The sequence below is a fragment of the Branchiostoma belcheri genome, unplaced genomic scaffold (genome assembly GCF_001625305.1).
Source record: "Branchiostoma belcheri isolate BF01 breed outbred unplaced genomic scaffold, Haploidv18h27 scaffold134, whole genome shotgun sequence".
Lineage (NCBI taxonomy): Eukaryota > Metazoa > Chordata > Leptocardii > Amphioxiformes > Branchiostomatidae > Branchiostoma > Branchiostoma belcheri.
In genome coordinates, this window is record NW_017802758.1 from 802,128 (window position 1) to 816,716 (window position 14,589).

Here is a 14,589-nt window from a genome sequence, read left to right on the forward strand (position 1 = left end):
GTTAAACCAACCTAGTTGAAATTCCTGTTTTTTCTACTATTCCATCTTCTAATGCGTCGAGCTGTTGTCCGTCTAAAGCTACGAAGTGATCCCGCCCTTCCTGTCCTGTTGCTCTTCTAAAAGGTCAGGCTTTCTGCAGCCCAAAATATACTCACCCAATGACAGCCCTATCTTTAAAAAAGCTATTCTAGCACTTCCTGAAAAATTAGGCAAATGAGATCATGATTTGAATAAATTATCTTTATTGATGTTCACCTTTACTTTACTTCCAATTGCGGCAAGTACAAAATTAAGACAAAAACAAAGATTCTGCAGCTCATCTCTCGGGACGAGTCGGTACTCACGTGCAAGCTGTTGTGGTGCTTCTCCTCTGCTGGCAATGTTCCGCACACCCAGTATCTCGTGTGATCCTCGCCAGGCTGTTGTTGAGGTCACCTCGCTTGTAGCCTTCCCAGCCTTCGTGACCTTATGAAGTGTGATTGGCTGTACAATATATAAAATGTTTAGTGCAATGTTATATAATTAAGGGTTAATTTCCCGCCTCGAGGTGAATATGGTGTGATAAAGCCTTGTCAGTTGCTATAAGCACCGAATGAAGCCACCGAGTGAGCGCAGCGAGGGAGTCCATCCAGCCCCTAGGTGCATCACTTTTGCACATCCAGCCCCTAGGTGCACCCAGGATTTCAATCTGTATGCACTGCAGTGCATACTATCAATACAGGCAGGAGTTTGGCCCAAGTGAAGATACAACCCATGAGTAATCAGTTAATCAATTCAATCAAATACACATCCTGATCAAATCAACCAATCAATTGAATCAAACAGTACACACACACAATAAAGCAATCAATGAAATCTAATACCCAAATCAACCTATCCGATGATTGGACATCAACTAACCAACCAAATAAATGTCTGTATTGTACTGTAACTGTTGCATAATCAGTGTTCGAAATACCTGTCTGCAGTCTGCAATCTGCAGATAGATTTTTAAGATTGCAGAAGACAAATTTATACAATCTGCAATTTTGCAGCAGGAAAAATTGGCACTTGGAATTTGGCACTCTTGGCCCCAAGGAGAGACAACACTTAAGCTCCTGTTCTGAAACAACAGGAGCTTCTTCACTAATTTACATCAACCTTGCCTTGACTTGTCTATCTTTTGTTTCTTTTGGGACTTCCAAAAATTTGTCTTCACTAATTTGCATATGAATCAATAGTTCATGCTTATAAACCTGCAAGATTGTATTATGGAGGCTTGTGTATTAGCAGAAAGTATTTCCAAATTGCAGAAGAAAATTTTGACTCTTCTGCAATATTGCAAAGCACTGAAAAAAAGTATTTCGACCACTGCAGGGTTCACTAAAAAAGATGGTGTCTTCTTGTACAAATTAGGAGGTAATTTGGCCTAAAATTAAAAAAAAAAAGCATTTTACATCTGCCCAAAACCCCACCCATCCCTGATTGCCCTCTTCATTTTCATGTCAAACTCTTTCTTTGTCAGCCTAGCCATGTGCTCAGGTAGTGTTAATGTAAAAGAACATGTATTTGCCCGAGGAAAACAACTGCATCCTTCTTCACACCTTCTGAACTGTATCAGGGGCTGCATTGGCCATCCCGTCGGTGGCTTTGTCTTGAAACTTGTTACGAAAATGATGAACTCTTTCAGCGATACAGAGCCTTCATCTAAAAATTGACAAAGCAAAAAAAATGCGGAATAAACATTAATGGTTTCATACAATTCGGCAGATTAAAAATTTGACACTTGTCATTTCTTGGATATAGTATAAAATTACAACCTGAATGACTTTCCCAGAAAAATGTATGGGCACCATCCCCTTTGACACTTAAGAAAGGTCATTTGGACAGAGGCCCCCCTCCCCCTCTAGAACATGAGCCTGTACAGTTACAAGTTACAATAAAGTTCTATTGCATAGTTTTAAACAGAGGCCTCGTTTTTAAGATTTAACGTGCCAAAGTTCAAGATGTAAATAAGATTCTCTGTTCGCAAAAGATGCTAAAAGCTACATGTATCAATGGTATTAACTGAGGCTAACCTTCATCCTCCTCAACATCCTCCAACCAGGTGCACAGTTTCTCCACCAGGCTGACTTGTACTGCTTTTCTGTTGGACCCATTTTCTGCATACTTTATCATGAACATTTGTGAGGCCTCATCAGCTGTAACTTTCTGGTTCTTGAGGTTAAGCAGTTCCTCGAGTCCAATAGGGATGGATTCTCGTCAAATGCATCAATCAGACCAAAGATGCCTAGGCCTTGATGGATTTGGTCTATTGCAGTCTGCAACAAGAGTGACATGAAGAGTTCTATGAGCTACTCTATTTAATTATTCTCTGAATCAAAAGCATAAGATTGTGCACTGTCATGGTGACCCTAATACGGGGACACTCCAAAGCTGCTCAACCCAAAATCTACCGATTCCATATCTTTCTGACGAAAGCAATGAATGTTGATTAATATTTTATACACCTAAGTATGTCTACAACACAGACATTTATGTTGACTGCATATATTTACCTTCCTCTTTAGAATAATGTCATGGAGACATATTGTCCTCTTCAAAGTAGGCACATCTTCTGATGTTGTGGATGCTTTCGTCCATCCGATGGTTTCCAGGATGTTCATTGCCTCCTCATCCTGCAGGATGTCTGACAGATTCTCACCTGCATTGTCCAGCTGCAACAACAACAAATTTTAAGTACATTAAGGGTACTGTTTGTCAGCAACTGGGCACTCTTGTCAGCCTACCGTGTGATGTTATGCGGCGCATCCCGCGTCCGCATTGAGCGAAAACATTTTGCTCTCATTAAACTAACCCTGTCCCCTCCTCAAATAAGTTTTACTCTGTAGATGTGTACTTTAACGAAGATAGCGTAACCCTTTTTTGGGGCTGCTGAGAGAGTTTTTCGCTGCCGAAAACTCGACCCTAAAGTTGAGCGGCAAAACCGACATTCTGGTGGCGGCGGCCTGCACGGTCCTTCTCGCGCTGATTTTGACCGAGGTGTTCGAAATAGAACAGGGGGCAGGGCTTTTAGTGTTCGACGGTAAAGGTCCATTGCATAGTACATTTTGACAGATTTTAGCCAAAAGATGCATTCCTGATTACAAATACATGCAGTTGAAGCTGTAAATACAAAGTTAACGCTTATACAGTACATGCAACAGGAAATTATAATAAAACTTTAAAGATTTTTTTTGCAAAAATTAAATTAAAGGTAATTAGACACCTTTTGCAAAAATTGAGCCAGCCTTGGCTCCTTGGGTTCTTCTGCATTCAGGTGCTCCAGGTCTCTGCCGCACACTGCCTGGGCAATGCCTGGGTGAAGTCCATTTGGTGCCGGCCCACGGTGTACGATAGACATGGCAAAAACCACTCCAACTGATACATAATCTCTGTTACAAACAGATACTGAAGATGCAGTAGGCAAGTACCCCCCAGGGCCCATTTCAAAGAGGCCAGAGTGTTCAAATATATCTGACAATGCAAGACGGAACATCTCATTTCTTGGCCCTCCCATGTCCACTGTTTCCTCTTCACCAATGAATTTTGTTTCAACTGTTTTGCATGGATCGAAGGACTTCCTACTCATTTTTTCTTTTAACGATCCCCACACATTGGTTCGCCTGATGTTGTAGACTTTCGTTTCCGGCTTGATGTTATTCTCATAGAGGTCAGATACAATTTGTTTCAGTTTAGCTTCTTTTTCACTAAAAAGTATAGAGAAAAAGACCTTGTGACAAATAACACAAGACAGTATAGGCAAGCAGTTACACCCTATATACTGACAGCTCTGTTTCTCATCACAGTCTTTACTTTGCACTGACACCAATTGGCACAAGCAACAACTGTTAAAATATCATTACTTAGAAATATTGCAATTTAAGCCTATTACCGTGAAGATAACCATAAAGTGCAATATAAAGCTTTTGAAAGTAAAATTGGGATTGTGATCTAAGTTCTCGTCTCAAGCAAGGTGTCACAAAGGTAACTACAGAATAATCAACCTTCACAGACGTACAGAATAATAAACTGAGCTCATGTCAATAGAGATGAAAGGAATCAGATGGTAAATTACCTTGGAGACATGTCTGCACTGCCAGGCTCATCACTGTAGAAATAATGACACTGTGCATGTTAACTCAGTAAAACACGCTGCAGTTCCACAGAAAGCAAGTGCTTGTGGTTTTAAACTTGTTTCAAGGTAATATTCAGGAGTTATCCTGTGTATGCAAAATAAAATACGTACACAAAACAGACAGTCATAAAATCAGGACCTCCTTCGCAGGGTTAAGAAGGGATGTAGTAATGATGTTACAAATACCTTGCAATCAGTGAGTCAGACGTGTTCTCAACATGGACCTCGATGCTTTCCTCATCACTGTATTGCTCCTCATCGTATATTTGTTGTAACATTTTCCTGTATTCGGAATTTCGTAAATCTCTTTAGATTAGGGTGTAAAAGTAAAATATAGCATCGCCCATTATGTAACTACGTTGTAGGTATAAACAAGAAATCTGGGTGCCACCATAAATTATGTTTCGTCAGTGTTGTAAACACCCAGGTACAGTGTTGTCGTCTAATTGTTGTCATCTGCAAATCAGCTGACATTTAACATACAGTAACTGATCTTGGAGCGTTGTAAATAAAGCCCCATATACATGCAAAGAGCCAGTCACAATTTCCAAACAGCAAATATTCATTTATTCACCCCCTTGAGCCTGAATTACATGGAGTCAACCTTAATTTACTGCAACAATTCTTTTCAACTTTAAATTTTTTTTTTTTTTATTCTGTTTTCTTTAGCGAGGGTGGTCCGCTAAGTGATTAACACTGCTTTACAGTGCAGCTTTAGATAAAGTGTGACACGTGAATTGGCACAATAATATAAATATCATAATCATCAACTTACGCAAACTCATAATCTCTGCTCAAGTCTGGTTGTACATGTGCAGGTCCTGGTCCTGGTCTCCGGTCCTGGCTTGTACTAGCTATAGGTCCTGGAGCAGAATTGGCATTGAGGTCTGAGACGCTGAACAATGGAATAAGAACAAGACTATTGATAAATAAGTGCTTTACTGAATGACAGAGTGTACAAGCCATTTGGCTGACATTTTAAGTAACTTTAAGGTAGAATGAGTGTCTTATCCTCAAGCAACACATCTCCACACTGTCATGTAATTCACAATTTCTACCAATAATGGGTAAGGAATTGAATCTGGTCACATATTAACCACATTATGTGTTTTTAGTAATTTCCATGAGCAAGGGTGCTGCTGTTACAGTTAAACTAATTACAGTGTATGGAAATTGGCATCAGAATTTTTCCTACCTTTCTTTTCCTGAGACTAGTTTGACAGGATTCTGTGGAGAAAAAACTTCATGAATTCCAATTTAAGCAGTTCATTAATCTATCTGCCACCTACCATTGATCACATTATAGCAAATCATACAGCCCATGAGTTTATTGGGTTTCCGGAAAAGGTGGGTTAGGCTGTGCCCTCTACCATTCACAATAATGCAGATTTGGGGAAACCACAGTTCTAAAGTTAAAGTTGAACTTCTCAGTCATCAGGAACATGAGCTATAAATCAAGTTAAAGGTAATGTAGCTTTGAAGCTTGCTACTCACAGTGCAAAACACTGATAACTGTGTCCATGTTTAATTATAGAATGTACACTTTCCACACAAACCATTTTTTTTAGCTTTGGTAAAATATCATGATGACATATTGAGGTCTCAAGAATAAGCCAAATAGTCCTGCTTTCACATAAACATTAATTGTCATTCAAAATTTGAGCAGTTAAATGCTATGCTAACGTTTGTACATGTAGATATTTTGTCCCTGTATATTCAATATTGTAATAGTAAGAATGTTTTCAATTGGGATTGGACTTAGAGTTTTGACCCTACTGTACAAATTAACCAAAAGTGAAACCTGCTCCATTTAGGACATACAGGTACATAGCCTACCGACAGTTGGTCCGATGGTGCTGGGGATGGCTGTCAGCAAGGGTCAAAGTGGTCAACCCTGCCTGTGCTGTGACTAAGATAAGGGACACCTACCCTTCAGAACAATATACTGGGTTCAAGTATCCACCTTTTCTCCATCCTTGTTCACCAGTTGTGACCGTACGCAGTTTTCATTGTGGTGCAGTATGACTAGGTACATTCTGTGAGTGAAGTAAGAGCACACTTTGAGTTTGACGTAGAGAAAACAAACTAGGCCATATTTGTCACATCTCAGTTTTGTTACGCTTTGTGGATTTCAAAATTTAAGTTAGGACCCACCAAGCGTTTACTAGATAGGATTTTATTTGAGGGGGTCCTTTCTTATTTCGCTGATATGTGCGCGCGGCGAGCGTCTTAGGCGCGAGCATTGTAGGGGGGTCCGATGTTCTTCAGGTAATATATTTTTGTGTGTCTGCTGCAATATTTTTGCCTAATTGATGTATATCTGTGTACCACTAGTCCACAACCACACATCTGCAGACCATACCAACACAGCAGAAATTCAAGCTAAAAATTCCAAATAAATCTTCTATATGTTTATATTTCTGTGTAACAAAAATATGGTTTGTTTATACAAAAATAATACTTAAAGAACAACTTGATATCAAACCAATGCAGAAGAAATTCAACGCCTGAACTTCCAGATACATCTTCCATATGTTTATCTTTCTGTTTAACAATATGGTTTGTTTTTAAAAATAATACTTAAAGAACAACTTGATATACCAATGCAGATGAAATTCAAGCCAGAACTTCCAGATACATCTTCTATATGTTTCTATTATATGTATATGGTTTGTTCTAACAATAAAATGCATCTTCGTATGTACTATCTTTGACAAGTAGTGAAAACCAGTAATGAAGACAACAGACAAGTAGTCAAGATTGTTCAGTCACTTATTAAGCTGTACATGTTCTAACATGTCTTGTAAACCTAGTTATACAGCTTTAAAACTTCAAGACTAGTTCTGCACACTTCAGCACACTGAAGGTAAACTGTACAGAACTATCATGTAACCTAACCCTACTTGTTACAAGTTCTTTATTTGATATAAAGTGTTACATGCTAATGCTATACATGTTAATACAACACTACCACTAGTGTACTACTGTCCAGTGTCCATTCTAAACCTAAAGGCGCCTGGGGGCCTCCAGGTAGATGTCCCTGGCTCCCACAAAGTCGAACTGTGCCATGGGAACCTTGGCATAGCTGAGCCTGATGAGCCTGTCCAGCTGGTCGATGCCGAGGAGAGCGCGTGTTTTGGTCTTGATCCTGTTCTGACAGGAAAACACGCGCTCTGCCTCGGCATTGCTGACAAGCACCACCAAGCAGCAACACATGAGCTTGAACACTTCTGGAAAAAATACATAGAGAACAAAATGAACACAAAGCTTCTATCACATAATTCACATTCTAATAGAAAGTTTAGAGTATTAACAGATCGACCAAGTTGTCGACCAAGTATGGCAATCCGTTATCATCCATCCGACCCACCTTGTCAACATGCCCCAATAGGTGAAGGACGCCCATTTCGGAGCAAAATGATTCATCAAGCTGCGGAAGGCTTCCAGGGTCGATGTTGATACTTTGGAGACAGCCTCTTCATGTCCTTCAGCAGATTTGGCTTGCTGATCACAGCACTCAGCTTTACACTTGCCTTTGTGTCTTAAAGAGAAAAAAAGGAATGAGTACTAACTAAAATAACTATGCAACATTTCTGTGCTACTTAAGCTAGGTAAAAATAAGACACTCTGAAGAGATAAGACTCTAGATTATTAAGAGGTCATTGCAAAAACTTCAAAATGAAACCTGTTCTGTAAACATTTCAAGATCTACAGTATGATAAGTATCTCAACAGACTTACTTCGTTGAATCCACTGTCTCCTCAAAGGTCCATGTTCACATTGGGGGTAGAGCTCAACATGTCCACCATGCTGATTGTGTACATGGTTCTCAACTGAGGACCACTTGGCAGCTATGAGGTCACCTTGACCCTCCCCGGTGGATGTTTCAGACCAGTACAGGTGGTTGATTATAGATTTAACCCACAAACCATTGACTACACAATCCTTTTCTCTGGCACGTGCGTTAAGTTTCTTCCTTATTCCTGGTAATATATAAAGAATACCACAATTAAAAAAAGTCTGTTGATAGTACATGTAATTTCTATTGCTTATTACCTTCGCCAAGAAGGTTATGTTTTCAGGGGCGTTCGTGTGTCTGTGTGTGTGTTTGTGTGTGTGTGAACACGATAACTCGAGAAGGCTTTGATGGATTAGCTTTATACTTGGTAGGTGGGTAGGTCTTCATGAGACCTCAAAATGATTAGATTTTGGACCCCCTAGCGGCTTCTTATGGTACTGCAGCTGAACTTCCGGTTTTGATATCTCAGGATCCAGACATGCTAGGGTGACGAATTATGGATGGTAGGTAGCTCTTGTGTTGGGGAAGAAGTGACGTGAGTTTGGGCCCCCTAGCGGCTTGCTCTGGAACTGCAGGGCTATCTGTTTGAAAATATTCAAAAGGGGATAACTCAAGAACCGGTTGACGGATCGTCATGATTTTTGTTATGTAGGTAGCTTACGTGATGATTGATATAATTATATGACAATTATGCAAATATGAATTTAATTTGCATAATTTATGGGGAAATTATACAAATCAGTTGTATTTCATGATAGAACTATTGAAGCTTGTGAGATTGTTAATCGAGAACGAGAGAAACACAGGCAGATATTAATTATGTAAATGAACACTTGATTTGCATAATTAAAGAGAAAATGTTATGATTTTGTAATAATAAATGCCTGGAATTTCATACTTGTGGTATTTGAAAGTTCAGTAAAGGTGAACATCATTAAACATAATGTATTCAAATCAGGACCTCATTTGCATAATTTATGAGGAAATGCTAGAATTGCATTGTTTGTTAATATATAAGACTGTCTTTGGTTGTATGAAAATATGATAAACTGATATACATGTAACTCATGAAAATAAGGATCCTATTTGTAAAATAAGGGGGAACTCTATATTTGTCAGTCATAAAGATGAACATCATTTGGCGAAGGTATGAGATCGGGGAACTCTAGTTTATTATGGCATAGTCGAAAGTCTCATAAATTGTTTAAAAGATGGGGGAAAATGCTACCCTTTCGCAATATGCCACACATCGTACAGATGCTGTGTTCCAGGCATGTTTTCTCTTATCCACTTTGCCACTTGTAAGTGGCGGTCCGTGACAATGGTAGCAACCTGCAAGTTCCTTGCCCACAGTTCTGTTACGGTTCTGATGAGGCCCTCTTTTTCCATATTGTTGCTTCCAGCAACTTTATTGCTCTATGAAAAGACAGATGAAATGTTTGTAGTACAAGAATAAGGGTCACGTTTTACTATATTGTTTTTTTTCATAAGTTTCAGAAAGTCTTTCAAGCATTAAAGCCCCTTTGCAACGGGGCAAAAGGACTTAATCTGCTGTACTTCACCTGAAGGATATATAATATATAACTACAAAAATTCGGGTACAGGAAACACATTAATGCTTTAAGTACGTACCTGAACCAACTGACTTGCAAGAATTCTGTTAGTGCGCAGATCCATCATGGTGTACGAGCCATACTTCGCTGAGTGTCCAGGGCTGTCGGCTCTACCCTCACCAGCCAGGATAAGGGGTTGTGCAGCTTGCAGCAGTTGTTCTTGTTTCCGCATCCAGATGTTTTCAATTTCTGACAGAAGGTTGTGTCTCTTACACCCATTTCTAATTCATTGTCCTGCAGTAAATGAATGATAATTATCTTATAACAGTTTAATTTTTTTTGTTCATTGCATTAATAAACATACTGCTTGTAACAGGAAGCCAAACTGCTTACCAAACTAAAATACAATTCATGCTTTATAATGTGCTGTTCCAAATTTATATTGACAGTAACATACTCTGTACTATAGTATGTCCCTTAGATGACAAAGATGACAATATGTAACTATGTACCTTAGATGACAATGATAACAAAATGTAACTGACAGTTATGTGCCTTAGATGACAAAGATGACAATATGTAACTATGTGCCTTAAATGACAAAGATGGCAATATGTAAGCTATAAATGTGCCTTATCTTACTTCTTCAGGTCTAGCCCAGGACGTTCCACCTTCAGTGTCCGAGGAGCCAGAGGGTGCACTGATGCCCGAGAGACCAGTGTGCCCTCTGCACAACAGTGCTTGAACGGCCTCCACTGATGAAAAGCAGGGGTAAGTTAGAACTGTAAGATTTACAGAGAGCTTAGATCTGTTTCATGACCAAGTTGTTACATGATTAATGTACTAAGTTTTCAGATCTTGAGTTGTAACATAACATAACAGATTAGTTTTACTGTACCAGTGATCTTGTATTACCTAGTGCTTTGTAAGTCGATAGTCTGCATTTATAACAGTATTTCTTACCTGCTATGGATTTTACATAATTATGTATACCTTGTATTGTAAGTCATATCGTAAGTCGATAGTCTGAATTCATAACATCCTTAAAGCCTTTAAGTTCAAAGAAGACTACAATTAAGAAACCTACAGTGGGTGCCAAGAAACGTACAGTGCGTGTTGCTGTAGGTTCAGCTGCATGGCTGTCTTATCTTTCGCGAGGGTATGAATGGGGGAATCTGAGGGGCATAACGTCTGCTAGCCAGGCCAGGTGGACATGATTTGCAGCATCACTTATTTCAGAATTATCTTATTTCAGACTCGGACAAGAAACAAAACTTTAAAAAAAAGGCCAAGGAGAACACCACCTCCTCACCTCCAGACACCACCCCCTCACCGCCAGACACCACCCCTCACCTCCAGACACCACCCCCTCACCGTCAGACACCGACCCCTCACCGTCCAGACACCGACCCCCTCACTGCCAAACACCACCACCTCACCTCCAGACACCACCACCTCACCTCCAGACACCACCACCTCACCTCCAGACACCACCACCTCACCTCCAGACACCACCACCTCACCTCCAGACACCACCACCTCACCTCCAGACACCACCCCTTACCTCCGGACACCACCCCCTCACCGCCAGACACCACCTCATCACTGCCAGGCACCACCCCCTCACTGCCAGACACCACCTCCTCACCGCCAGTCACCACCCCCTGACTGCCAGACACCACTTCCTCACCTCCAGACACCAACACCTCCCTGCCAGACACCACCTTCTCACCTCCAGACACCACGCATGGAAAGCCTTGAAAAGGCCGTTTGCATGCTGCGTCAAGGCTTAGGATTGATTTATTAGTAAGTAAATCTTTGTGATCTAGATTAAGTTTGATTTACAACTAAACAGAAGAGCCCAGTCTGGTATATGAATGCATGAAATTTAAGGAGAGAAAAGGGTCAAGGAGAATCTAAAAACATTTGTCAAAAATTATGAATTGTAGTTTTTTTTAGAATTGTGGCTTGCTTGGTGAAATTAAAGCACTGACATGTGTACCTTTCATATCTGTACAGAATCAGCAATCATTACAAGATTGCAGCTACCAGTTACGACGGACAAGTAGGCAAATGCATATCAACACACGGAACGATATAATCTTACGATTGATAGGAATTATGCTAAGTACTCAGTTTCAGATTTATGCAGTATTATTTTGAATATAATAAGCACTAAACACAATGTAAAACTGATGACAAAATAATTATAAATTGTACCTAATGTCCATAATAGAGAAATATTGACTTACAAGAATCAAGGACATCAGAATGGTAAGTTCTTTTATTTCCTCTCTTTAAAAAGAGACAAGAAAAGACAGAATATGCCACGTTCAAAATACAACGATATTTAGATATAATAGCTGTTTTTACGATCCGACAATGACATCTCTCTTGGCAAACTCATTACTCTCAAGAACTACTACTCAAGAACGGGATCTAACAGTATTAAGTATTCAAAATAGCATTCGAATTTCATTTGGTTTACAGAGAGTGACCCTGCAGACGTTCCATTACGCGAGTGGTGCGGAAAAACGACGCCGCACTGAACGATACCATCGTCCGGGCGCCCCCTTTGCCGGCATCATGATGTCTGCAAACATCCAAGGGAGCTGGGTGAGGGTCGGGTGGATCCCGGAGAAATTCAAGAAGCTGGTGATGGAGAGCTGCGGGGGGAGGCCGGAACGCCTTCGTGTGACGTTAGCTAACATCTACTCAAACGCGGATACTATGTTGTCAAAGTTAAACTAGAATCTTATTATTAGAATCAAAGAATCATCAGTAGTGTCACTTTTCTCTTGTATTATAAATACGTCAGTTCTGGGTCATATTTCTATGCTAGCTAAACTTTCATCGTCACGCAAAAAGCCCCGTCAGCCTGCACCATGTACCACTGTTCAGTCATCATCCTGTAGATAGAAATCGAGAGGACAGTTAGATTGCAATTGGTACTGTAGAACAGTGCTTAGAACAAAATAAAACAAAACACAACGAAGGCCAATTATGTGCGTAATTATTTGTTTAGGCCACAGCAAGTAAATTTTATGGATGACGTCCTCCGCAGGCTCGAGATCTAATGCGAGCGGGCGAAAAAAAACAAGGCGGGCCTAAAAAACAAGGTTCCTACAATGTAAAATCTTGACTCAATCATTGTATAAATGGTTTTGACTCAGTAGGAACATCACATATACACAGCCAGCTTCACATATCACTGCATCAAAGTAAGAAACAAAACATTAAATCAGAGCCTTTTCTTGTCTCCTCTCTTCCTAGTTATCTGCCATCCACCTTCGGGCATGGCAACAGACATCTTTGCCTATTTTCGGCATGTTGACCACTGTCAGAAGGCAACAAAATTTCTTGTTTCTTTTTCCAAATCAGGCGAAAATTAATGCGCGCGCGGATGTCATCCATAAATTTTACTTGCTGTGGCCTTATACGAACCTCTGTTGTGAAGTCGATCTTCCAAAGTGGCCTCTTGGCTGCACGGCGGGGTCGAGACACTTCACTGTCTTCAGACTGTCCTTCTGGACCGACGCTCTAAGAAAACAAGGTAGGGCTCATAATTAATATAAACTAGATGTCAAGGCAAAATTTGGGAGATGCAATATCTATGTTCATTAGATTGATAAAAAGCTGTTTAACAATATGCATGCAACTGATTAATATCACAAATATGATAGATACTACAGTATTCAATTTCTTACCGACGCCGATGTTCCTGCGGTTGGCTCCATTTCTTCAATCTCCTTCCGCTGCTTTCTCTTCTTCTGTAGCCTTTCCTCTCGCTTCCTCTCCATTTCTTCAATCTTCTTCCGCTTTTTCTCTTCCCTCTCTTCTTTCCTCTTCATCTGTTCTTTCACCTTCCTTTCCTCTTTCTCTTCTGCTTCCTTTCTCAAATCCTCCACATACTTTTCATCGAACACAATGGCCCTCGGTTTGACCCTCCTCACTCTCCGCTGACTGGTGTCTTGGATGGGGGTGAGGAGGTCGGCGACATATGCAGGTACAATACCGGCCTTTACGAAAGGGTTGACTGGCTCTTCTTCATCGACGTCTTCTGCACCAGCTTCCTCGTTGTCATCGTCATGGGACTCCGGCTGGCTGTTTAGTGTTAGCCAGCGGCTATCGACCTTCGACTCGTTGACAGGGAACACTCCTGTTTTCTCGAAGCCGGTTTTGATGACAGACATGGTCAAGCTTTTTTCTCTGACTACTCTGTACACCTTGGGGAACACAGATTTGGTCATGAAGAAGTTGGGACGAACGAGCCTCATCTCGTTGACCACGTCCTCGAAGGTGCTTTTCATCTTGCTGAACGGTCCACCTTGTGCGTCGAGGGGCTGCAAGAAGTGGCTGGTGTGCGGAGGAAGACCCATCAGGATGACGTCATTAGCTAGAGCAGTGTCGATAGCGTTGGCTGTCAGGTGCGCTGTGTGCTGGTCCATCTGGAGCAGCACTGGTCTCTCCTGGGACGCAAATCGGCAAAAGCATTTCTTCAGCCACTCTACGAATACTTCGCCTTCAATAAAACCAGACGGTGTTGTAGAGTACAGGGCGTTGGTGGGCCCCTCAAGTCTGTACGCAGAGCTTGAATAGGACTTAGAGAATATTACTAACGGTGGCAATGCCGAACCGTCAGCAGAGACGCACTCCATCAAAGAAATGTGGCCACGAGTGCCTTTCCGTACGAAAACGGCAGGGGCGACCATTTTGCAGAAGGTCACGACACTTTTTTTCTGTGGATCCAGGTCGAAGCCATGTCTCATCCACATTGTAGACCCTGTGAGGTTGACTGGAGAGGCCCTTGTCGTTGGGTGTTGTGCTCAACAGGGTAAAGAATTGAGGGTGGAGAAACTAGAGAGAGTGCACAAGATAGGTGCAAAACGCTTACAAGGGATGCACTTCCAGACTGAGACAAATGCTAGCCTTGCATCCCTTGGGATGATGCCACTCAGAGCCATAATAGACAAGCACAAGCTTCTGATGTTTGGAAGACTTGCAAGACTACACCACACGTGCCTGTTTTCAGAAGCAGACTAATGACTGAGTGTATCTATTAAACATGCATGGGCAACGGC

General features: G+C 41.0%; 2 protein-coding genes and 1 pseudogene across 2 annotated transcripts in view; all 3 read right to left on the reverse strand.

Annotated features, from left to right (window-relative positions):
* Positions 1–4,127, reverse strand: part of LOC109464212 (G2/M phase-specific E3 ubiquitin-protein ligase-like) — a 9,585-nt gene extending 5,458 nt beyond the window's left edge. Inside the window, exons 1-5 of the mRNA XM_019761145.1 lie at positions 4,097–4,127; positions 3,248–3,840; positions 2,538–2,696; positions 2,162–2,300; positions 1,450–1,686 (exon numbers count right to left, since the gene is read on the reverse strand). Coding sequence (XP_019616704.1) covers positions 1,450–1,686; positions 2,162–2,300; positions 2,538–2,696; positions 3,248–3,840; positions 4,097–4,127 — 1,159 coding nt within the window. The remainder of the gene's footprint in view (positions 1–1,449; positions 1,687–2,161; positions 2,301–2,537; positions 2,697–3,247; positions 3,841–4,096) is intronic.
* Positions 4,128–7,162: 3,035 nt separating this feature from the next.
* On the reverse strand, positions 7,163–9,788 carry LOC109464213. The gene is made up of 4 exons (XM_019761146.1): positions 9,588–9,788; positions 9,192–9,371; positions 7,897–7,966; positions 7,163–7,386 (listed from the first exon to the last, which is right to left on the reverse strand). The coding sequence occupies exons 1-4, from the start codon at positions 9,738–9,740 to the stop codon at positions 7,163–7,165; spliced, it is 627 nt and encodes a 208-aa protein (XP_019616705.1). The 5' UTR covers positions 9,741–9,788.
* Positions 9,789–12,405: 2,617 nt separating this feature from the next.
* On the reverse strand, positions 12,406–14,365 carry LOC109464214 (annotated as a pseudogene).
* Positions 14,366–14,589: the final 224 nt, after the last annotated feature.

What these genes read in the sequence shown, in the direction of transcription:
- LOC109464213 (XM_019761146.1), bottom strand. Translation starts at nt 9,740, where the DNA reads ATGCGGAAACAAGAACAACTGCTGCAAGCTGCACAACCCCTTATCCTG. An exon ending in TTGCAAGTCAGTTGGTTCAG is followed by an intron (nt 9,372 to 9,587) that starts GTACGTACTTAA and finishes GTCTTTTCATAG; the next exon opens with AGCAATAAAGTTGCTGGAAG. An exon ending in GAGACAGTGGATTCAACGAA is followed by an intron (nt 7,387 to 7,896) that starts GTAAGTCTGTTG and finishes TATTTTTTCCAG; the next exon opens with AAGTGTTCAAGCTCATGTGT.